The sequence below is a fragment of the Hesperophylax consimilis genome, chromosome 2 (assembly GCF_061612785.1).
Source record: "Hesperophylax consimilis isolate HC1 chromosome 2, BYU_Hcon_1.0, whole genome shotgun sequence".
NCBI lineage: Eukaryota > Metazoa > Arthropoda > Insecta > Trichoptera > Limnephilidae > Hesperophylax > Hesperophylax consimilis.
The window spans coordinates 9808814-9835231 of NC_142837.1; the positions used below are offsets into that span (position 1 = coordinate 9808814).

The 26418-nt window shown below is 33.4% G+C and overlaps 1 protein-coding gene across 1 annotated transcript in view; it reads right to left on the reverse strand.

The window, feature by feature from the left end:
- Window positions 1-957: 957 nt before the first annotated feature.
- LOC149425675 (zinc finger protein basonuclin-2-like) overlaps window positions 958-26418 on the reverse strand; it is a 33248-nt gene continuing 7787 nt past the window's right edge. The window contains exon 2 of the mRNA XM_089645981.1: window positions 958-6684. Within this exon, the coding sequence (XP_089502107.1) occupies window positions 2977-6684 (3708 nt within the window). The 3' untranslated portion in view covers window positions 958-2976. The remainder of the gene's footprint in view (window positions 6685-26418) is intronic.

Below are 26418 nucleotides of genomic sequence, written 5' to 3' on the forward strand. Positions count from 1 at the left end.
TTTACCTTGGCCACACGGAAACTTAATGTCAATAGATACTCAGTTCTGATTAACTTATAAACATTCTAACCATCACGTAATTTCACTTCAGGGGCAGGCAAAGGGTATGGAATAGTACCGAGGAATTGACACAATACAGTTACTTATATCTATTCTAGGTAGTACGAGTACCTACTTACCTAAAAACTTCTCTGGTATTCCGCCTCCCGATGTGACCAGACTTCAATATTTGAATTACTTGAAAGTGCCATGTCTTCCCCCTTGCATTAAACCTGGACTGTATCAAACCGAAGACATTTAAAACGAACACATTAAATTTAACCACAGCGCTGCACACGCAGCATTGAAAAAACATTTTTATACCTACTTGTCTTCTATTATTATTTAACCTCCTTGTCTTCTATTATTATTTAACCTCCTTGTCTTCTATTATTATTTAACCTACTTGTCTTCTATTATTATTTAACCTCCTTGATTATTGGTTGTTACTTACTTCACCTAAAATGTTTAATGAACAGAGATAAATGAAGATGGCTGAAATATTAAAATCCTGTTAAAAACGTGAAGGCACGCCATTTCCTAACAAACTATCAGTACATTCAGAATAAGTTTGTTCGGAAACCTGTCAATTCATTCCTTCCTTAAAGGCCTGCTGTCCCATTTTTAACCGGAATGCGATTAATTTGACCAGATTTTTAATAAATTAGCAATATTTTATATCAGTATGTTTTCTCCGTGTTGTTTTCAATGTAGGTTATTTGGCGATAAGAAATAAAATATGTAAAATATGATTTCATAATGTTTTAATGAATCTTCTTAACATTGTTTATATATTTACAATAAATACATTGATAGTAAATTTGAAGTTAACGATACGATAAATGGTTATCAGTTATCACTATCACAACTTCCAGTTAATTATAATTTTTTAAGACAAATTTTACACAAAAAGTCATTCTGACTAACCGGCGAGTAGGTAGGTACATGCAGATAAATATTTTGATATAATGCTTACAGCCAAAATCTGGTATAGGATATCCCGGTACCAGATGTTAAGTAAGGTGTACCACGTGTTGTATTTTGTTTACAGGCAAATTAAGAATGTCTTGATACCGGTTAGTAAAATTATTTGTACAGTCAGTGTTTCGTTACTGTAGAAGTTGAGAATAAATTGCACACAAAACTGTACTTTCAATCGTTAATTCCTCCTTTGATTAACTCCACAGAAAATGCTGTAAATCTAGGCATAAAATTGCCACATTGAAATTCGTTACCAGATGAACCTAATTCACCCTTTCCTGTGAAACTAAGATTTAGAATTGATAAAATAATTTTGCGCAGTTCGAACATTTTTTAACCTGAAATATATTTGTTAATGACATTTTAGCCCATCTATGTGATATATCATTAAAGAAGATGATAATACTAATAAATCTAAACGAAACATGAAACAGGACAAGACATAGAAAAATAAAAAGTAATCTGATAACTTGACCATTGGGACCTGTTTATTAAAGTAAAGCTATCCCATACAAATAAATATCGGATATGTTTATCCGAGACACTATCTAGTTCTGAATTTGAAATATGAGATCGACAAATATGACGATTACAGAATAGGTCACAATGGTCAAGTTGGTTAAGACGCCTGTCCCGGTAAGACAAAAGAGATCCTGGGTTCGATTCCTAGCTAACCGTTGACCGTTAAGTTTTTCTGTGTCTTGTACTATTTATTCCATGTTTCGTTTAGATTTATAACTATTATCTTCTTCAATTGAATATTTGTGTTTGGTGGATTTAAAAAAAGAATAACAGTCGTTAGATCACCTTTACTGCCTAATATATTTTTTTCAATAACATATTTGGTTTTGTAGAAAAAACTAAGCTCGGTTGTGATAAATGCGAATACTTAAAATAAAAATTTCAGCTACTTATTTTGCATGAAAATGACTTATATGAAAGATGATTCTTTGGATTTAAGAAAAAGTCATCATTGACATTTACAATTCAGAGTTTTACGAAGACGTATATATAGCTTTTAGTTAAAAATTTAAAAAATTCAAAGATGTGCTGAATAAAATAAAAACAGAATTTTTACATGAATTTCATTCCTAGTAATTTATCTTCGTAAACATTGATACTTAATTTATTTAAGTAACTATGTACTTGCAATTGTAAGTACATCTAATTAGATTAGGTTTCTATTGGGTTGCTTTTACGTATTTCGTCTTTTACAATATTGTCTATGAACATGAACACTGAACAAGTCATCATTCTAGTTTATCTAACGTAACTCTACCATATTATTTAAGTATTAAATTATCTAAATACTGACGTAATTGTGTGCAGTTGGCAAGTCGATTTATATAAAAGGTTTTATACAACTAATTATTATAAAGAGATATCCCAAAATGATATTTGGTGTATTGCACTTATCTTACTTAAAGGAAGTTATAATGTTATTATCTTCTCCTGGCAATATATCTAATATGAACATATACTTTATGTACACATACCACTAATAGATTTAATATCTTTAAATCTATTTTAGTCACTGGCTTTCAATATTCGTTTTTAACGAAATTTTACATGAATACATTGATTTATATTTTTATTGAGTAAGCAGTGTTAGTAATAATGAGTATTTTAAGATATAGGTACTGGCTTTAACGTAGTTTTTTTACAATAAAGATACATTTACTAGGTACGTGGATATAATAATTACAAATACCATTTACGAGTACAATATCCTAAAGCTGCATAGAAAGTAATATTTACATCGAAGATAATATAATTAACCTTTGCTGCATGAAATGAAAATGGAAAAATTTACATAAAATATCGTCTTCTCATTATCATTTAAACTATACCAGCCTTTAAATTATCTTTTACTCGCTTAGATATATTATATCGATTATTACATTAACACTTATTTTCATTGTTAAAAAAGGACATGAGTATTATTAATAAAGTTTATCACGAATGACTATTGTCGGAGTTACGTTGCTGGCGTAGGATGTGCGCGTGAGCAGACTGATTTTCAATGTGAGCGTTTCTCTTCGTCCTTGACAAGAAGGCTTTCGGACATCCGTCTACCTTACAACGGTATAGTTCAGATCGGTGACTTGTTTCACAATGATCTTTCAGAGAGCCCAGATCTTTTAGTCTCAATGGGCAATTCCTACAAGGAAACTTCCCATCTTGATCAGGGTTGGGGGCTTCATCTTCAATGCAGTAAATTATTGGAGAATGACTTTGAGAGGATTGTAGGCAATTCTCTACTTGTCCGTGAGATAAGGATTTTGGTGATGGGTTGGAATGGGGAGATTCGGAACCAGCGTATGCTTTTTTGAATGTTCCATTTAGATCAGGAGGTATTAGTCCAAAGGGAAGTCCGGGGAATCCGGGTATCATCCCAAAGTGAGGAAGCATAAAGTGTGCTGCAGGTGGAGGGAGGTCACGACCATTGATCATTTGCTCCGTCAGGCTTGATAACGGATGAGGCTTCATTTTATCAAATCCATGGAGACTGGTATTATTTAAGTCTTCTGGTTTAGGTGGCAAATTTTTCAGAGCATCCAAGGGATTAAAGTCGCTACCAAAACCTTCCGGAAAAGGTAATCTCTGCCCTTCGCCATAAAGCCGCGCTAAGAACTCTGAATGTAGCTGTGGATTAGCGAGAAGCGATGCGAGTGGATATTTGTCCATGAACAACGGAGGTTTGTCTGATGAAGACGTTGATAAAAGCTTTCTGTGCAAGTTGAGATTGGCGCTATGTCTATCTCGGCTTCTTTTTGATGGAAACGCCGCATTGCAACCATCCACATTACACTTGTGCATTAGTTTTAAATGAACATTCTGGTAGTGTGTTTTTACACCGAAATGATTCTGAAATATTTTGCCACACGCGGTGCATTTTCTCGGATTATCTTTATCAATAGGGACATCCATTGTACTAATGAAAACTCCATTATCAAAATGACCATATATCTCATTTTGGCTATCATCGGAGTTACCATCGCTCAAACTATCCAGGGATGAGGAACGAGATCTGATGGGACTAGGAGAAACATTACTTATACTATAACCCATATTTGGAAAATTGTTCAGGATTCCTGTTTGTTTCTGACCGGATTTGCAATTCAAATCACCAAAATCACCCTGTGACAAACTTTCCAGTTTTCTTAATGCACTTTCGGAATCCACCATGTCTTCATCCACGTGATTTTCGGGAGACGATTTAGAAATGGACATATTTTCTACTTCCGATTCAGTTTCATGTTTGATTATGGGAAAAGCTTCGCGATAAATTTCAGCCTTAATAGGTTCCGAAATTTCATTATTTGCGTTTAAATCTTGATTTTGATATATTGGTTTTGTAAAAGATAAATTTTGGACGGTATCTTGGTATTCATCGTCAATTTTGTTTACATGCTCCGGAGGTTCAGATTTAATAGGAATTTTATAAGATTTCTCGTTTTCGGGAACTATTTTTTCGGTGGGAAGTTCTTTAAGACTAGGCGATTCTACTTTTACCCGTTTTAAATCTAACACCTTTTCATCACGTTCGAGTGCCAGAGGTATTTTGATTTCGTCACAACTATCATTGTCGGACATGTGATCAGAAACATGCGGTGTAGGTATTGCGCATCTAATTGGGTTTTGATTTTTTCTCTTTCTTTTACTGGTCACTAATGGATAAATTTCCTCCTTTGTATTTTGAGATTCGCGTGTAGGAATAAAATTGTCAGATGTGATAATATTATTTGCTCTCTCGTCCTTAACATCACAGTTGGAAATATTTTGCTTTTCAGGCATACTGAAGTCTTCAGGTTCATCAGGTACACCATTTTGTACAATTTCTATTTGTGGAGTACCTATCGTTTCATCCTCAGCGTGGTCTACTGGGTCAATTGGATCAATATCATCATCATCATCGTCTCCTGCTACAACCACTATTCCACCATCTTCATCATCTCCATCATCATCACCATGGTCGTACTCTGTACCCGATGAGGTTAAAGCTAAGGTTTCTTCATGCGCTTGACTTTGAAGGAGACGAGCTCGCTCGTACCTTTGCTGGAAACTCAAATCAAGGCTATGCTTAAAATCGATGGATTGAGGTATTCCTGGATGATGGTTTCTCATTTCTGGGGGTGGGGTTAGTAGCGGGAAGGCTCCAAATGGATTCATTGAGCCAAGGGAACCGGAATTTGGCATTCCTAGACCTGTAGCATGCGGAGGTATGAGTACTGAATGTGACTGCGAACTCCGGCCATCATGAGGAGATATTTTCCGCCTTAAGTGAGGAGAATGAAGTTTAGGGTTTGGATTAGCACTGTGTCGGTTACGCGATCTTCTGGAACTAAACATCATACTGCAACCTTCAACGGTACACTTATGCATTTCCCGAAGGTGGACGGCTGAAAAGTGTATCTTCAGCGCTCCTTTATCACAGAATGTTTTTAAACACACATTGCACTGAACTCTTTTTTTTCCTGTAGCAGGATTAATGAAATGAGTACCAAGGTTAAGAGGTAGTTGAGAAGAACCCCAATGTCTTTTTGTTGGAGTCATAGGTTTGGAAGCCATGGTAGATCTGCTGATACGAGGTGCTTTTGGTACCGCATCTTTGCTCAAATTCAAAGCGTTGTCATCATCTTCAGATGGTCCATCTTCAGATCCAAGATCACTGCTTCCAGTGATGCTCATAAAGTCAGATGTTGTGGCCGACGGCGATTTGTGTCCAGTAGAAGTAATTAAGCCCGGAAACGAGGCTGCCAAACTAGCGGCTGCCAGAGAATTTCCTGCTGCAGCTGCCGCCATAACAGCAGAATGATGATTGAAGGAGTTACTCAAAGACATGGCTACTGAAGATGGAGGTATCGGGACAGGAGGAGGTAGGTGAAGCATGGGATTTCCCAAGCTGAGATTCATTAAATTGTTGCCACTATCGGATGATGCATCAGATGTGCGCCTCTTTCTTTGGAAGTGACTTTGTTGCATGTCAGGACTCATCTGTTGTGGATGAGAATGGATGAAAGGGCTAAGACTGGAGCCCATCTTTCTAAAATCGAAAGGCTGCATATTTTGCAGGCGATTCAATGGAGAACCGGTCATACTTAACGAGTGCGGATGTTGAGATGGAATGGTCATGGAAGCTTTGGAGTTATTGAAATGTCTTTGCGGCATTAAAGCGTCAGACGAAACTGGCGTTCGCGGAGCTTGTGAGGTTGTAAGGTGCACGGGAGACGCATCTTGTTGTCTTCTGCTGGGTGAACTTTGTTTGACGATGGATTCAATATGGGAAGAAGTTTTCCTCTTTTCATGGTGTTTCAGGTTTCTTTCGTGGTATTTTTGTTCTTGGAGCTTTTCTTGTTCGTACTTGTGGTCTCTGAAGTATTTGAAGGCTTCCAGGTCGGGGGGGTATCCGAGGTAGGATCTGAAGCCGTGCAGGGCCTGCTGGCGGTGCTCGGCCAACTTGCGGAACTCGGCCTCGAGTTGCAGCTGATGCAGCAAGCGGGGGTCAGGAAGGCCAGGCAGACCGGGGGGGGCGGGGGGTGGTGGACCCAGCGGGGGCAGGTGGGGGTCGAGGGGACCGCGCCCCCTCAGTAGCTCACGCACAGCCAGCGGGCCGTCGGGCCGGCAGTAGCCCAGGCGGTCCAGACCGCCGTTCTGAGATTCCTGAAATAACGAAAAAAATATAATTATAGCAAAAAAAAGTAAAATTTATTAGGTGCCTACCTTCTTTTTTACTGGATCGACACACTTTAGCTTGTCGCTGAGGGCTCCGTTATATCCTCTCTTTCTGTTACTAGAACATGTCCTTGTTATTATTGGATTGTTGATGAATTTAGTATATGTACTTAACAGGTTATTGCATTGATATATTATTCCGATAACGATAAAATGTTGGAAATATCTTTTCAAACTAATAAAATCGGTCATCTGTTTAGTGATAACGTCACCTCAACAATGCTTCTTATAATATAGCTATTTATAAGGTAATTATAATATAATTGAAAAATACATATCGTCATGACAGATATTTAAAATTATTGTAAAGTTGAATAAACTGAGTAATGAAATCATATTTCCTTTGGACGTGTTTGCATTTGCACAACATTCATCGGTACTTTACTTTAATACATTTTAAAATACGTTTTAATGAAAATAAAACGAGTTTTTAATACTAAAGATATCTAATAATTTCCCATGGTGATTATGATGAACAGTCGTAACATTACGACTCTTTTTTCTAGGCTCGACTTTTAGGTACCAAACTAAAGTTAAATATATAAAGCCAAATTATATATGTATATGAATTTATCACTAGATTCCTAAAAAAAAAATCACGAAACACCTAAAAAATGAAGTACCTACTAGGCATGAAGAACAAAATATATTATAAGATTATCGAAGGAAGCAAACACTTTGTGGCTTGACATTATTACACAAATGAAATAATATCTTTGTTTTAAACCACTTTATTAAATTTATATACGTCAACCGGTTTCAGTTGAACTCAATCTTCATCAGGACAGTACAAATATAAACTATAAATATAAACAGTTTATATGTGTATTATCCTGATGAAGGTTGAGTTCAACCGAAACCGGTCGACGTATATAAATTAATTAAAGTGGTTTAAAACAAAGATATTCTTTCATTTGTGTATATTATAAGAACCTGTGAACCAACATTGCTGTTCATACATAAATTGAACAATATGACAGATCCATATTTGGGCAGAATAAGAAAACATTAGATGTAATGTCTCGCCCACCAGATTTTAGGTCGAATTAACGGATAAATTGTTAACGATATCGTTGTTTATGTAATGACAATCGTTACAAACTGCTTTGTGAGTATCTCTATAATTACACAAAAAAATCCGTATTATTGTTACAACTCAAAACATTTTGACTCAAAGCAAATTACATTTACTCGATGCCATTACAACCATTGTCAAGAAGTAGGCCTCCCGTAAAGCATGCTAAGTAAACGTAAACATTATACAACTAGCTGACGTTTACCCGGCGTTGCTCGACTATATATATAGATATAATATATATATACATTATGTTGCATAAAACCTTCTGGAATAAATTCTCTAAATGATAGTGAAAGTTCTATCAAAATCCGTTGCGTAGTTTAGAAGAACTATGCGCACAAACAGACAGACACGGATAGCAACTTTATTTTATACTATTTAGAGATATGATGGTATAGGTACGAGTATTTTACTATATGAACGCGGAAGAGATGCGGGTAGTAACTGAATAACCGAACTAACAAAGAAAACGAAAAACATTTTAGTAAAATTATTTCTTTCTTATCATAGTCTCCATTTATCCCAATACACTTTTCCCAGAGATTTAAAATAGTTTCGATAGCCTGTTTACTGACTCCACCTCGTACCGCAAAAAAAAATCAATTAAAACAAATCGTGTAGCACTACTCTGTGTGTAGACTTGAACCTAGACTAAATAGATTTGTGTTGCTTTTACGCTGCTCATATAATTGGGATTTAAAAGGCTAACAGTATCTTTTTCTACGCATTGCCATTGCTCAGCCGAGAAAAATACTGTTAATTATTGTCTCCGATTTAAAATTAGAAAAGCAAGAATGAAAGTTTAGGACTGGTTGTTTCAGAGAATTTGAACAGTTCATCAAATTTCACGGTTAATTTTAAAGGACTATTAAAGTTCTCTTATTATTTAAGTTCTGTGAAGAAACTGGCCCATGATGATTTAGTAACAGAACTTCAATGGGACTTTCACAGAACTTGGAAATTAACTTTTAAATTTGATGAATTGTTCAAGTTCTCTGAAACAACCCGTCCTTAGTGTCCAGATTGGAACACCCACGTATTTATTTTCTAAATCTCCCTCTCATCCTTTATTCCATTTTCAAACATTGAAAAATTCTTTGGCTTGCTATATGTGTAACATATTATTTAAAAAATATTTTGTGAAAAGGCTGTGTTTCTTAAAAATAAATATAAATAAAAACTATTCCATATGCTACTCTCCCACTGGTAGCGGACAGTTGAGATTATTGTGTGGTGATGAGATCAAATTCTATTTATTTTGAATAAAAGCTCCACATTAATGACGATATAAAACGGCACCCGAATAACCTGACCTTTGTTGAGAAACCAAACGTCCTTGTGCAACAGAATACGAATAGAATAGACTTCAGAGCCGCGGGCGATCCGTTGACAGTGTAATGAAATACATTATGGCGATCTTTGTTTCATTTGATTATAATTAATGATGCGTTTTACAAATGTTTGTTTCGAAGCAAATTCGATTTTTTATCCAAGATACGCCGGACAAAAAATGGGTGTCGTAACGTCAAGGCGAAGCAACCACCGCGGGCGGGGAGAGACAACTAACCAACTCGCAGTCATTTGTAGTTGACCGTAAGTACTAAGAGCCTGTAGTTTCAGAGGTGGATTGAGAACACGCAACTTTTGTTCTGGCTTCGTTCACACGGAATCAGATTCTGTTCTTCACAAGCTTTTAAATTTTCAAAGAATTTTTCAGATTTGTTCGGAATGATTTATTTATATATTCCTGTTAAAAACGGGACCATAGGCTTTGAATGAATTAGTTGTTAGGTTTCCCAACAAGCTGTCGGTAAAACATTAATATGTTACTAGGATGTCAGAACACGTGTTCATAAACATTCCAATATTGTAGCATTTTGTCATCATATTTATCAAGAAAAAGACACCTGCATGAACTCGTGTTCCGATATATTCTGAATGGACTACTATTTTACTAGGAAATGGATTGCAATCACGTTTTTAACAGGATTAAAATAAATCAGCCATACTCATTTTTCTCCGTATAAGACAATGCAATACAATACAATATGCAATATACAATACAATATAATCTGGAAAATTGCAATTCTTCAAGTAAAGAAAAACAATGAAAACTCTTCAGTTGAGAAACCGAAAAGAATGTTAACCTAATAAAGAAAGCTGAAGTATTCGTAAAACGTTGAAGATATGGTCCTGGTATCACTCGGGGCAAAGTATCGGCTCCGATACTCCTAGAGATAGGTACCTACTTAGATACTAGATCATATTGTAAATAAAAAAATAAATTGTTATAAATCATATATCACACCACACGTTAAATAGATTTATTGCTATGTTCTCAAGACTGTTTATGTTTTTTTATTTGTCGATCCACGGCCGTTTCTTTACTACAGACGCTGGAACGTGTGAATTTCACTTTCAAAGAAGGATAAACCATCTTACCTATATCTTATCCTGAGGCGATGAATATTATATTGATTATTTTATTGTATAAATGCTCATTTAAAGTCTTTAAATTATTGCTTTATTTTTTTTGTTATTTGAAACAGGATTTGGTTTATGAGGCGCAATTTTATTTCAAAAGAGGGCGTCGCATCTAATTAATCCAATGTCGTAAGTCACATGGTTGATAAATAATCTTGTTTCATTGTGTTACTTTTATTAATTTTTAAATACGTTTTATCATCATTTGTAGGAGAATGTAATTATAACACACAACGCTTCTGAAACTTTCGCTAAATTAGTGAATTTTTGAGAAATATTTTGAAAACTTTGCAAACTTATGAAAAAAATCATTCAAAGTTGTATGTACCTTTTCAATCATCAGAAATCGCATTGTCGCCACCCAGAACCACCACTCAGAATCTAAATCTAAAACTCTAAAACTCTAGTACGGTATTTACATAAAAAAGATCTCTATGAAATTATTACATTGTGGATAGAGGTTTTCAACAATGTGTAGGTACTATGCAGTATAAGATATTAAAAAATAGGTGAACAGTTTATTTCAAAATGGAAACTAACGAGTAAAATATTGCAGAAAGATTAATTTGTATGTATTTTCATATCACTCTGCTTTTTAACCATTATGTATTCGAAGCACACAGGTGCCTAAAATGTCTTGGCATTTGAAAAAAATTATACTTCCAATGTTACAAATGTGTTTATAATTGCATTATTTATTATCAATATCACTTGCCATTTGAATATAATAATTACAACAATGACCTCGCTATTGTTTGGTCACAAGACAAGTTATTGAATTTGCTTCAAATGACACGTATCCTTTCAAGAAAAATGTGTTTTTTCAACCTGGTGATAAAGTTTGTTCTCTGCATTCCGCATTCAAATTTTCAAAGAATTTTTCAGATATGTTTGAAATGATGATAAAAAAAATGTGTAATAACGGTGCCGTCTCTTATTAACTATGAAAAGTCGATTACACTGAGAAAGTTTACTGATATAAAATATTGCTAATTTATTCAAAATCTAGTTGAATTATTAATGTATAATTGCGTTATTTATTATCATTATCACTTGCCAATTGGATATAATAATTACAGCGACGACCTCGCTATTGTTTGGTCACAAGACTTAGTCAATGAATTATCTCCAAATGACACCTTTCGTTTTAACAATAAGGTGTTTGTTCAACCTGTTGATAAAGTCTATTCTCTGCATTCCGAGTAGTGTATGAAATCACGGTTCCTATTGTCAAATTCCCTACTCCTACATCACAAGATAAAACTAAACAATCGTTCTGATAGCTTCCAAATATTGTATTGCAACATACGTTTTTAAAAATTTTCCAACTTTATAATTTAAATTCTCAAACTAATTAGAAACACATTCGTATCGATTTATTTCGATGATACTTTAAAAAAAATAAGAATTCATGTGGTTTTGAGGTTAATACGTTTACAAATCAATTTCGGAGAGCGTTAAAAAGGAGGTTCCTCGAATGTATAGCCGGCTTCCTGCCAATTAACTAAATAAAACTGCCACAAAATACCCAGCGACAGAACCTATCTTTTCTGCACCAATACGATGGAAATTTGGATATTTGGACTTGTCTTCAGGAGGATGTATTTAAACTTGAGGCTAAAGTTCACGATGAATTGCAAGAAACCCACATTGAATTAATCAACATCTCCGTTCTTACTTCTGTAGGTTACTAATCGCTCCAAGTCGATAGTTAGCGAGCCCTACAGATCGATATCAAATTACCACCTTTACATCAATCGCCATTCAGCACGCAATATAATCGACATAAAGACGTCACGGGTTCAACGATTCGGTAGCCGCAATATTATTTTAGGTGCCAATTATGTATGCTGATTTCAATTTTGGAACTGCAACGATTATTTATAATATGCCAAACTCAGATTACAAAAATGGAACTGTAGCAAATAAATCTGCTTTTTATCTTTTTTGAACCCTTCAGATGGCCATAAATTGAAATTCAGTTTTGCCAGCTAAAAGATTAATTCAATAATAATCTAATAATATGTCATGATAATTTTATGTTAATTTGGATACATTAGTTGGTTACATTTTAAATGCCAATAGATAAAGAATAATAATTATATTTGGTTGGTCATATTTTTTAATTTTTTTTTAAATAATGTATTCTTGTAAAATGGGGGTTTTTCAAACTACCAATTAATTATGTTATTTATTTAGATAAAGAAATTTCCCACACAAACTTATTTTTGTGCGATGCGTAGGAAGACAATTGAATACAATTCAATACGACTAATTTGTCATTATTAGGAACATTTGTTGACTTTTTCAAATTCATAACGAAGGAAAGAAACTTGCGTGACAAGAACTAATAATCGTTAATTTGAAAGATGACACGTTTGAGTAATGAATCTTATTTATTGACAAAAAATATTAAGATTGCCACATAATAAAGACACCCAAAAACGACTTTTCGTTGGAAAAAATGTAGGGCGAGAGAAGGACACCATTATTATGGGTATGTAATCAATGAAATAATTCTGTTGGCTTTATGATATGTTATTTAAATATAAGAAATATTATCTTCTCAGAAATGAATGTAAACTTTATGAAGGGTTAATGAAGGAGAAACAAATTAGCAGATTTTACAAAAATTTACATTTATAGTATTGAGAGGTTTGTTTTTGATAAACCCCTTCGTTGTTAGGAAAAACTTAGCTTAACTTTTAAACTGTTAGCTTTAAAACAATCTAACCAATTACATGACCAGTAGACAACAAATGCCAACAAATTAACTTCATTTTCTAAACACGTTTTAATGTAAGATATTGGTGCCTAAATTTGAGTAACTATTTAAAAAACAATTATGATGTAAACAGAAATGTTAAAAAATTCCCTTTACGTTGAGGATATACCAATCAAAAATCCATTCGTAAATGGCATTTATTACGTCTGTTATTAGAGGACCATTTTTTGTGTTAAACATTTGACACAAATGTCAAAAGATACCTTTTTAAATTATAATAGTAGATTTGGAAAGAATGTCAGTCATATTATTATTTTCCCATTAGAATGGTTCTAAAAAAGCTCGCGTTTCGACTTTAGTTGTGTAAGCTGAGTAGGTAATCTAGTACCCACGTAAATTGCCATTCTCAGAAGAGACACTTTATTTCCAGAACAACGGTAGTGGTACCTACTCATAACTAATGGCGTTTAGTTGGAGTTTAAACTTTCCGGCTCCAACGCCTTGTCAATTAGGTGCATGCAAACATTATGTACAAGTGGATATTCGAAATGATGACAACAAATTATTGTATTCAACATTCTGATTCTAAAAGTACATTAGATTTTTTTACTTTAATATATAAATAATTTGTTGTCCATTAGAATTTCATTCAATATTTTTAGACGACCTTCCCGGCTGATTAGTTAAGATACCTGGCTTCAGATTCAGAAATCGCCGATTCGTAACCCGGCGTGCGCAATAATAATTAAAACTACCTACATAATTAAAATTAGTTCCAGAGGGGTACATATTCCGAGTATTGCCCTGGTGAAAAACTATCATTCATGATCGAAACATTGTATGAAATTGCTTAACGATGTTGAGTGACCCGATCTGAATACCAGGTACTCCCTGACATTTCACTTCTCAGTCTCCCTTCCCCCCTCGCTCCTTTCAGCTTCACGACATACCCAAACCGGGGGTGACATAATTCCACTGGCTTCAGGCAGTTGGGACTGTTGTGTGGTGTGAAGATAAAACTAAAAAAATATTACTTCAGAGTGAGTACCCTCAGCCATTAAACACTGGAATTTCCATTTAGTGGGAAGGGCAAATAGAAAGAGATGCGGAAGAATAAGAAGTACGCTGCTATTCAGTGCTGGTCACTTCCTAGCTCGCACAGCCTGTATAGAGATAGGGTTATCATTCATTAGGACAGCAGTGACATATCTCACCATCAAAACCAACCAACACAATATTATGATTGTTGGTTAGACATTTTTATTATTTATACATTCTGTAAGTCACGATGGACGGTTAAAACAATTATTACAGGTGTTTAGTTGGTCACCTTCAAATCAGTATCGAAATTAACAGTCACCCGCTACAATTACCCGCATATTGAATATAGATATGGAAATATTGCCAATTAAACCATAATAATTGATTTATTGATGGATTAACTATACCTACTATTTAAGAAAAATGAAAATAACTCAGTGTATTGCTTCAATAAATTTAGAAAATACGTAGGTAATAAATTTGTTATTAAATTATTGCGGTGTTTTTTTATCTCTTTAGTTTGAATGCAGGCAAAACATGTTGTAAGCAGCCTCACTGGACGATGTCTATTCTAAGACGAGTTAAAATAATCGTCAGTATTTCAAAAAACCTTATTTCTACATTAAATAATGTTTTCCAGTATTATTCAAGGGGATTACAAAAGGCATCAGTGGAGGTCCGTTACTCTTCGTGAGTGGAAGATTAAAAGATACGACATGAAATGAAAAATGTTGTTGTGGCTAAAAAAATAAATACATGTGTATATATATATTTCAACATTAACATTTTTTGTATGATCGTTGTTTAGTTTGGGGATGCAGCGTTTCCCCAAACCGAAAGAGTACTTAAAATCTTCATAAAAATGGATTTTATTATTATTTCATTTTGAACTGCAAAAAAATAATTAATGTCGTATTTTTTCAATCTTACCCCTCGCATCACTGAAAATACACGGACCGCCACTGGTCGTGCAATAATCCCACGGATGTAAAAGTCATCTGAGATTAATTAATTATGACAACGAAATGCAGCAAACTTAATTTGACCACTTAAAGAGGGTTCGATTAGTAAAATTTTATTACAGGTAGTTAAATGAAAACTACATGCTGGTAGGCAACTAACGTTTAATTTTTGACCTATAAGAATGGTAAAGTTGTGTAGTAGGTAGATCCAACTTAAATATTTAGCTACTAGTGTTTTCATTTATCGGAGGTTGGCTATCATTCTGACAAACTTCACAATGCTGTCTGCAAACTCAACCAGCGAAACTAAACTCGTAGAAACATGTCACAATGGATGACGCGGCGTTACCCTCTCCGACTTCCTATTTCTTTCCTGACCTTATCAGACGAATACAGGTGTATTTGGATATATACAATCAAGATTTTTGAGTAATTTAAGGCAGTTTTTCATAATTTATTGGTCATCAGCCCATCACAACTGTGGGTGACCCCAGTTTCTTAATTCCGACGCCATCCGATGATATTATCTGTAGTTGTTTGTTACTGAAAGTATGCTAACGAGCACTTGAGGTGATTTTGTACAAAAACAGCGCTGTACTAACGATACAAATGTTATAATTAATATTACTAACGAGAGATGAAAGGACCGAAGAATACCCAAGGTAGAATCGACTTCAACTTTCGTTTTATTCAATATGATTCTATATGTTGGGTTTTGAAATGAGAATATGATTGATTCCTACCGGGATGTCATTTATATAGTTCTTACCTTTCCCTAACCACACCACCACTAGTTGGAAACTGTTTGAAAAATGGAACATGGTGCAATAAGATCGTTCAAATTTGAGTGCTTTTGTTTTCAGGAAGGAAAAAAGACTATCGTTGAAACAGGTCGTTATATATTCGTTTTTTAAAGAAAATGTCGTTTTATACTTGTTTGTCGTTTAATGGAAATTACCTCCAGTAATAGTGCGGTGTTAACTGTTGGTGTGCTTTCGTTAAAACTATAACCAAATAAAGTGATTGTGTTTAATGTGCCCGAACTCGTTCGCAGAGATTTTATAGTGGTAAGTGACTTAGTTATACGTTTCCTTCTCGTGCCCTACATCTGCTTTCACCCAATTCCCTCAAACGTCACCATTTCTTCATCTTGTTGTCTTGCAGTTCATTTTCTAGTTCATCTAAGCTGCTTAATTCGTTTGCAGTTTCAACACCTAACACACTACAATATACCGAATTGCCCCTAGTAGGTAAAGGGTTGAAACAATCAAATGCGCCAGACGTGTGTTTAAAGAAATCGCACCGTTTACCCAACAGGTGCAGAATGCAGTCCCACATTATTATTACCGGTCTAATTCTATGGTCTATTGAAAAGTCGTATTTTTAATTTATTTTTGAATAATGTCCCTTGCGTGGAGACCGTCTGTGTTTATATAAAATGGAATTAAACGAACGATTATTGGGGACTATAATTTTGAATAGAAACGGACTCAAAGATTTCAAAATTGTCAGTTTCGACCGTAATATTTTTTGTGGCTCCGTTTTTCTAGTGTGGCTAAAACGACCAAAGATATTACGTACATGTAAATAAGTATCATAGAGGAATGATTTACACACAAAAAATAAAAAATCCTAGAACTTTGACCTACACCGATTGGAAAGAAAACTAATGTCGCGAACTTATGTAAGACCTTTCTGCCAGTTCTGCCAACGAAATCGATCATTTGTTAAAAGAAAAATTTAAGATATTTCGAAATATTTTATTATTTAGGTTATGTACAGTAAGTAAGTAAATTATTATAATATAAAGTAAATGGATTACGGTTGCATTGGTTTATTGCCCCAGCAGAATGAAACTTTTAGGAGTTTAATTTTTTTCCAAAACAGGGAAGTCCCAAAAACTTAACTGTTTGACCACACTTGATAAACTGGTTACAACCTCGACTCTGTAATTTAAAAATTACTATCCTTGTAAATCCTTCAATAATAATTCCCAGTTAATCGGAAAAGTTTAGAAACGTTTATGTTGGGGCCGCGGCATTAAGCGGGGACAACGCAGGGTATTATCATAATGACGAATGATTATATTAAGAGTCGAGGCATTAATGATATGGTCATCACTGAGGTATCAAAATGGATACTTGTTTCGGGTTATCCAGGTTTAGGGCTTCAGAATAGAATCAGATTTGCACAGGGTCAGCAGCTGTGTACTATTACAGTATCTGCAATAAAAAAATTGGTTTTGAAACTAAAAATCATTTCTATTCTCTAATAGATTGATATAGTTCGATAATTTATAAATTCAGGCGATTGTAAAAACGTCTTCGTAAAACGATCTTGTGATTTGGCACTATTCTGAATATGTTTTTTTCCAAAACCCATATTTTAATGACGGTAATAGAAGTGCCGCTCGTAAAGTCAATACGTCAGATGGTGAATGGTGCGCACAAAGAGAGGTGACCTTTGGAGGCATGTGGGCAGATGGAGAAGTGGTCGGGGTCAACCGCGGAGAAGTGGGACAGGCGGAATGAGGCAGGTTTTGTTTATTTCTATTGAACCAATCACTGCAGGAAGTGCAAACGTGATGAATTAATTTAAAAAAAGTTCATGGTTATTCGGTGTCCGAAAATGACAATAAGCAAAGATTCAATAACTGATAAATGGGCGTTTGTTTAAAAATAAAAATTACGCTTAGCGAACATTTTTTCAAATTATTAATTTTTTTATATAATTTATTATAATTTTGACATTTTAAGAATGTAAATGTAAGTATAAAAGAGATAGAGAATATTTTCTTAGACCTCCTCATTGGGAGAAAATGTGCTGATGGGAACTACGTTTTGGATAGAGCCTTATCAGTGACATTCATGGTTTGCTTTGGATTTTCAGTAATTTATCTGAAGATGTGTTTGAAAAACTAGTCAGTTATTTTTTCCGATAATTCTTTAATGCAAGATATGATGGATTTAAGGTAGTTATTTTTTGTTACTGGGTAGGAGTTTGTCTTACAATTTGGCAGCTAAAAATTCGGAGTTTCTTTGTCCAAAGGTAGTAATACACTTAGGTACATTAGATTGTCTATTTGATGTGTTCAATGGGAGTAAAACACTTAGGTATATTAGCTTGCCTATTTGATTTTCTCTGGTTTTAATACTATGTGAAGTCTTTGCCTCTGTTATTTTTGATGTATGTGAAAACCTTACTAAACGAAACAAAAAATAGAAAGTGACCTAAAATAGCTTATGGAAAGATATATATTTTTACTTTTGATTTATTTGTCATGTAAACTGTCTTTATACATTCATTTTTTATACGGTTAAGAATTGTTTACATCATTGGCCATTATAATAACGAACGATATTCATAATTTAAGACCAAATTAAAAAAATTGCAAAAAGGTTTTTTTATTTTTTCCAGGTTTAAATTTAAACATGGAATGAGGGAAAGTGATGTTAACAAATTATGATGCTATTCGGATATTCAAAATTATTTTATTTTAGTCATAGATATTGAAAGCAAAACGGGAAGAAAAATAAGAAAATGTGATGAAAAAAAAACTCTCTAATATAAGTTTACTGGCGTATTTGATAGAATGTTATTTAGTTAAGAATGTTCTGAATTCAGTTAGGTACGTGTTAAATAAATCGATATCTGAGTATAATCCATTAAACGTGACACAACTCCTTCTTATAAATACATTTTCAAGATAATTTGTATTGCTCTTAGGAATATGAAATATGTCCGAAGATCCAGTAGCTCTTAATGGACATCTGAAATTAATATTTTGTAATATGTATGGGCTATCAATAAAATCTTGAATTATCTTGTAAAGCATTAATTACTAGGTCTCTAATATCTCGGCGTTGATCAAGAGTAGCCAGCTAAAGATGGTTGTTAATCTGTTGTGTAAACTTGAAATAATAATAATTTCTCATAGAATTACGGAATTTTTCCAAGGTATTTTAAACGTTACATTTTTTTCTTCATTTTGAAAATGACGTAAAAACAAAAACCATTTTAGAAACTAAATAAAATAACCCTTTAGAATTTTGAATTAAAAAAAAATACTTTAATGATTTAAAATTGCAATATTTTAATTCAATTTATTAAAGAAATTTGGAAGAAATCGTGACTTTACTTTTCATGTCGTTCATACAATTAAAAAAAAAACATGAAAATATAAAATTCCCAGAAAACAAAAACAAAAAAGATTTTTTTAACGCATTGCCTGCACATTTAAAATTTCTTAGATATGTGGTTACCAACACGTGCATTAGGCATTTATGTTATAAAAAACATCACTTGAAGTTCTTACAAAATGATCATAAAAATAAATTTGAATGTTGGTATAACCGTTTAACCCCACTTTTTGGTATAAAATTAAAGTACATTTTACAACATGCAATTATTTTACAATTACTTGAATAAAAATGACGAAAAATAACATAAATAAGTTGTAAATTTATTGAATAATACGAATATAATAGTAAATCGGCCAGTTTTTGAATAAAAACACGTTTTGTAAAGATATCACAAGAAGACATATATCTAAATGGCTGTCTATGCTAGCAACAGTAAAATAATCTCATAATGCTCATGCGCGGAGTCATTACAAGATGCAAAATGCAATGTTGCCGGATTTAAAAAACAAAGTTAAAGATTTTTTATTTATTAGTACCAAATGGAATCTAAACTTTTTCAGTATTTATAAAAAATGTAACAAAATCACCGTTTAACGGTTTTAAAGAGATTTTTTAGTAAGGCAGTAATGTGTTTAGTTTAGTAATGTGTAAAAATCTTATATACCAGGAAATCAATAATAATAATAATAATTGGATAATTTGTATAGCGCCGTTTTTGTGAAAAATCACCTCAAGGCAATAGTAGCAAATTCTCCCAAACGGTGTTGTGGGGCGTTATGAATTTTCGCTTAATTATTTTAGTCTGGTATTCCAAGGACAATTCAACATTTCCGTCATGAGCCTTGTAGCTTTTGAATGTCAATTTAAGTATCAAACAGGACATTACGCCATATCAACATTTTAAAAGCACTCACTGATAAACTTCTAAAAAGTATGTAGTTAATTCTCTTTTCCTGAATTATTTATTTATATTGTATTATTTCCGTTTTTTAAATGGATTAAAAAAATGTTTGTTCCTTATCTTCAATTTGCTCGAGATACGAGTGTCGATTTTCAAAGTAAAAACTTTTTTACATGAAAAAAATTAAGAAAACGTTCCCACACAGAAAGTTTAAATTTCGACAAAAGCGTATTTTCAGGATAACATAATAAATCTAACCAAACATAATCTAAATAAACCGTTACGATTTTAGTACAAAAAATTAAGAAATACCACATTGCTTTACATTTGCGTGCCTATATAAAATAAGTGGTTCATATAAAAGACTATACTCACAAGGCCTCACCTAGTATATACAAGAAGGTGTTAAGAGATGTTTACCAAGAAGCGATGCGTGTTTTGACTGATAAATGTTTTGATATGAAAATGAAATTGATAGTCAAACCGTTCTACAAAACTTTAGAAAATAAAAGTGAAAACACTAAAAGCACGCGAGCAAGCAACAAAAAAAGTTAATAGTTTTGTATGAATGAATCCGAAACAAAAATACTATTGGCCAAATACCTAAATAATTAATTAAACCATTCATAAAACAAGTAAGTAAGTCTGGCGTATTCTAGAGGTTGTGATTAAGGGAAGTGGGGGATATTATTTATATTAGGGGTCTCGAAGGTTCTAGGGGAGGGAGGGGAAAGGTAAGTGATAGTTATAAGGTTCCCCCGAAAAGGTTGCGTGCACGGTTCTGCAATAGGTGGTCGATGTATCTATTTTCTGCACGCACCGGCGTGAACCCTAGGGGAAGTGGATAATAACCTTTGATTTCAGACACTTAACAACATAAATATTTTGCAAAATTAATAACAATTGAGATATTACCTACTATCGAGGCGATAAAATCTATTATAATATCATTTTTTGTTTTTGAATAAGTGAAAATATATTAGCAAAAAAAAACGAAACTTCTAAGATTGTTTATTGTGTATGGCTTGAGAAAATGGACGATAATTATTTTTATGTACGACAATACCCCTACCCGTTTACCTATGTCATAAATTTTCAAGTAAAGCCCCAACAGTTATAATGAAAATGTTGTCGATCACTGTTTTAGCACGAACTTCTGTATAATCCGTATCCACCTTTCGTGCAAGATATTAAATGTTAGATGTATTATTTGTCCGCAGAAAAAGGTCGAATTTAAGACTAAAGTGGGCTCGTATATTATAATACATCTTCTACCTACTACCGCAGACAGCCGACACCGGCCACGGATCTATCATATAGTATGTGGATGATTGTGTCTTCCTAGGTCTTTGTACGCAATATTTTATTTATTTATTTATTTATTTGTTTGTTCACGCCTTGACGGCTTTTACATGCAAGGTAAATTATACAGGAGCATTATAACAAGTATATAGCATCATAAGAAGTATAACATAGTATTTATGATAATAAGCTGAGCATGAAAGACAAGTTGGCACAACACAGGTAAGTATTAGTATACGATAAGTAAATTGTATATTGTATAGAGGAGTTCAACCAGCAAATACTTATTTGGGCTCAGGCTACAGTACATTCAGCAATTATAATTGTCACAATATTACACAAAACATAATTACAAACAAACTCGAAACATACCTGTTGGCAGTGGTGCAAAACATTTTCTAGCGATTTATAAATTAAGTAATATTCTTGTAATTTAAAATATATATTTATATATATGTATATATATATATTTTTTTTTTTGCTATTATAAATAAACGTAAGTTTTTTATTATTATGACAAAAATAAAAGGTACACAACAATTACATACAAAAAGAAGTAGGTATTATGAAAGTAGTTACAGAGTATTAAGTTTATTATTATTAACAATCAACAGGATTTTTGCTTAATATCTGCATACATATACGCACTGAAAGCTCTAACCTCAAGCAGATAGTTCCTCACCGAAAACACGTCTTCGCCCCAAAGTTAGGTTGGGCTAAGTTACGAAAATCTGGAATCTCTTTGGGAAATCTAAGGAAAGGGGAATTATAATCAAGAAAGATCTCTTTTCAACATTAGTGCCACGAACATTGCACGTGTTTAGGCGCGAAATGCAAGTTTTTAGGACTTTTATCCACGTCCTTGCACTTCAAGCCATACTAAACTAGGAACCTAATGAACCCTTATATTTTTAAAGTTTGCTACCGAGCTCTAACAGTTAATTGCCCTCCATTTCCACAGCGAAACAGCTTATTTTTAAATCTCTAAGTGTGGGGATTGAACTACAGCTTAACGGATAGGAAGGCGTATACGCCACAAACGGTTACATATTATGTTTAATGTGATAGCAGTCACGAGTCACGAAAGGCAGGTAGGCCATGTTTATTTATGAGACGCTGATCTCTATCTTGCGTTAGGTGTTGTATGTTATGTTTGTCTGATGATTTTGAAAAGATAATAAAAAAATCCAGAGTTTAGCAGATCATTTAAGAATTTGACTTTCAATTAATGTCTATTTAGGCGCATAAAGTAGGAATAGGGTAGGTATTCTCAGCGTCCTTGAGTTGGTGTTCATCAAAACAGCGCTATATATGGGAACATACTTATCCAATTATTATTATACGAAAAGTATTTTCAAAATTATACAGAAACCGTTAATTACGGTAACCAAACAAAACTGAACATGATTAAATAATAGGTTAGGTTGGGTTCGATTTGTTTTTGATCACATCTCAAGAGTGTTCTGTTTTGTCATTGTTCTGTTTTATAATGGAACCTTTATTACCACGAATGGGATAATCTAACAGGATTAATTTATTATTGAACTTTATTTTATAATATGTACGTTTACAGGAATCGATAAGTGTTCAAAATTTACCAACCGGAATGTTCGTTCCGTAGTTTGATTCCCATCTTACCAAGTTTCAAGGAACGCCAATTATTGATGAGAATTTAAAAAAATGTATGTACCTATGTAGGTACCTACTGATTATATGATGAATATTATTAAGACTGTGATTTGAATGTTTTATGAAACCTAATGCCAAACTCAAAAAGAATACAGCTCTGTTGCGTGAGAACATGAATAAATAAAATATGAGACGATTCGATATATAATAAATAATAACACATTGCCATAATTATATTTTATTATACCACTTACGAATCTCAGTAGAAGTACATCAGATCAGTGTAAGCCGTCGCGCTAAGGAAAATGAAGACACTTCACAAAAAATCACCTAATTTTAAATACTCGCACTTTTAAGAAGAGTGATGAAAAAAGCCCCTTTCTACGAGTTTTTCAACTTGACATTTTGCTTTGTAAATGATGGAAGGTTTTTGTAAATATTTTAAAAGGTTATTTTAATGATATCACATTATAGTGCTGTGAATAAATTCAATTTAGGGAATTATTTGTTGCGGTTTGTCCTACACACTTATTAAGATTTTGATGTTGTTGGTTGTTGCTAATAATTATTTAAAATTCGTATTCATTAGGAAACGGAAACAAATCTGTAAATTTACCCTTGCGTTTTAGTTCAATATTCTTTGGGAAAACAATTATTCTCTATATTTATTAAATATCCACAAAATGTGTCAATGAAATTAGAAAATTTGTTTTTGTGCCTTTATTTGTTGACAGTTTATTCCAGAATCTGAACCTGATTTTTTCCGGTACGACTTTTATTTGAGTTTTTTTAAAACTGTTTTTAAAGCGTCCTTAAAAATTAAATTTTATTTTATTTAAATTTACTTATACTTATTTGAATTTATTCTACTTAACGCATGCTTTTAGGTAGACGTTATTTTATAAAATTGGCACCCATTAATAGGGTTTATTGATCGATGCTTCAATGTTTATTCTCCTATGCACATTAACTCTGAATATCTACGCAGCTAAATCTCGACTTCTTTTCTTTTTTCTCATGACTGAAAAGGAATGAAAAAGGATTAACATTAAACATTGTAAAATTAGAGAGTTTATTATAATTTGATTGACTTGACGAAATTATGGTAATAATGTCTCTAATCCTCGCCACACAAATTGCCACAAAATTGTCCAAAAAGTAGACATAATAGCCGCGATTTGTGGTGGTTAAGTGGTTAATATGATATTTGGGGGACTTGATTGATGCTACAGAATCAAAAAAGGTTGGTTTGTAAGATTTAATCCCGAGAACGTTTTGCGCTGTGAATCTTTGTAACATGTTACTTAATGGCGATGTAGTTTGACAACGTATTTAATGAAATAATAATATCCGCGCGGTGTACTCTTGATGTTGAAGACAGGGCCAAATTAGATGGAGATTTGAAGGTGAATCAATCATATTATTTTTTATAGATCAACAATTTTAACCTTGGTTAATTTTAGTGTAAGTTTGTATAAATTTGACAAACTTGTGAATAAAATAATATGTCGCGTTTTAGAGACGCTAGCGCTCGTTGAAATCGTGAAGAATTATGTGACAAGTACTTCTAGATGACAGAAATAATGTTCAGATCTTTATACCTTATTCACACAAGGACAAGACAATATTGTATTATCCTCGCGTGAACTCGGAATTAGGCACAAGAATGTACAGTGACCTGTAGAAGGGGAGGTGTTTCCCAAAGTCATCCACGATTCCCCATTCTTCCGATGTAGCTGTAGCGCCGATAATGAGATTATAATTTACTTATTTATTTATTTACAAACAGCTTTTACATAATATACAATGATAAATATAAATATACAAGTTTACTGAAGTCAAGCCACAGAAGTTTCTTGAACTAAAGTTCATTGGAAATGAAGTTTTAATAACTTAAAATTAATTTTGTATTAAAGGAAGGGGAGAGGAAGACGAAAATAGGAAGAGGATAGGAGATGCTCCCGATACATTCCATACTCTCATATTAATAATCGATCATACGCATTACTTCATATCGATATTTCTTTAGGTTATTACCAAAAATGTCAATGCTGTAAACTTTTGTATTATATTGTTCACATATACGAGGAATTGGGGAATTTTTTCAAATATTTGTTCTACACGAGGGTTAATAAAATAAATCAGATTGTCGGGTTGATCTAGACCATTATTTAGGATTTTAAACAATAAGATTTGATCAAAAATTAGACGTCGTGTTTGGAGGGAGTTAAAATTTTGAAATTTAATGGATTCGGTATAATTTGAGAAGTGTAAGTTTAGTTTATAATTTAAGTGTTTAATTTTTTTTCAATTCTTTCTATTCTTTCAATATGGGCTTGGTATAAAGGAGTCCAGATCGGTGTACAGTGTTTCAAGTGCGGGCGAATATATGAGGTGTAAAAGTAAGGGATGATAGGATAAATTTCATATTATAGATTTGTGGCATTATAGATCATTCCTAATTCTGCCAACAAATGCATTTAAAAATCGACCTGTGTATTATTTATGTAAATATTAAATTTATTGAAGTAAAGACCTATATGTGCGCGGGGCTATTCTGAACAAAGCTGTGTTTGATTTTCACAAATGCTGGGTGATCGGGGGCTATGAATTATACACATAATCTAATACGTTATTTTTAATGAGCCTATTGGCTGTCACGTACGTTTTATCTATGACTTGACTTATTTGTGTCAGATTCTCTATTTCAAGCTACCTACCAATAATACAAAATATAAGGAGCAATTATATTAGTAAATCATATGATTTTGCTAGCAATTAATTTTGATAAATTTCACGCTCGGACTGGAACCATTTGCCGTTATTAGAGACGTTATTTTAATATGAATATTTAAGACAGATTGTTTTAGAGCTGCATTATAGAATTAAATCAACCATAGTGAATGTTGGCACTTGAATAAATGACATAGTGACGACGATACAAAATTGTAAAGTAAAACATTTTGTAGAAATTAAAGATTCAAAAGAGGGGATTTACGAGTAATAGTTTCAGATACCTTCTTGTCTTCCATGGTGCAGGGTTTTCCAATAAGAGGTGCTATTTTGATATTCAATTGTAAAAGATCAATGGTTTCGTTGCTTGTGTGGCACGTAGCGCCGTCTTGTTGAAAGTAAACATTGTTCAGATCAAAACCATCCAATTCCGGCCATAAAAAAATCATTAATGATCTCTTGATAGCGCAATCCATTCACCGTAACTGTTGCTCCAGCCTCATTTTCGAAAAAGTAAGGTCCAATGACTCCGCCGGACTATAAATCGCACCAAACAGTCACACGTTGAGGATAGAGAGGCTTTTCAACAATAACTCTTGGGTTTTCCGAGCCCCAGATGCGATAATTTTGTTGACGAAGCCACCGAGGTGGAAATGGGCCTCATC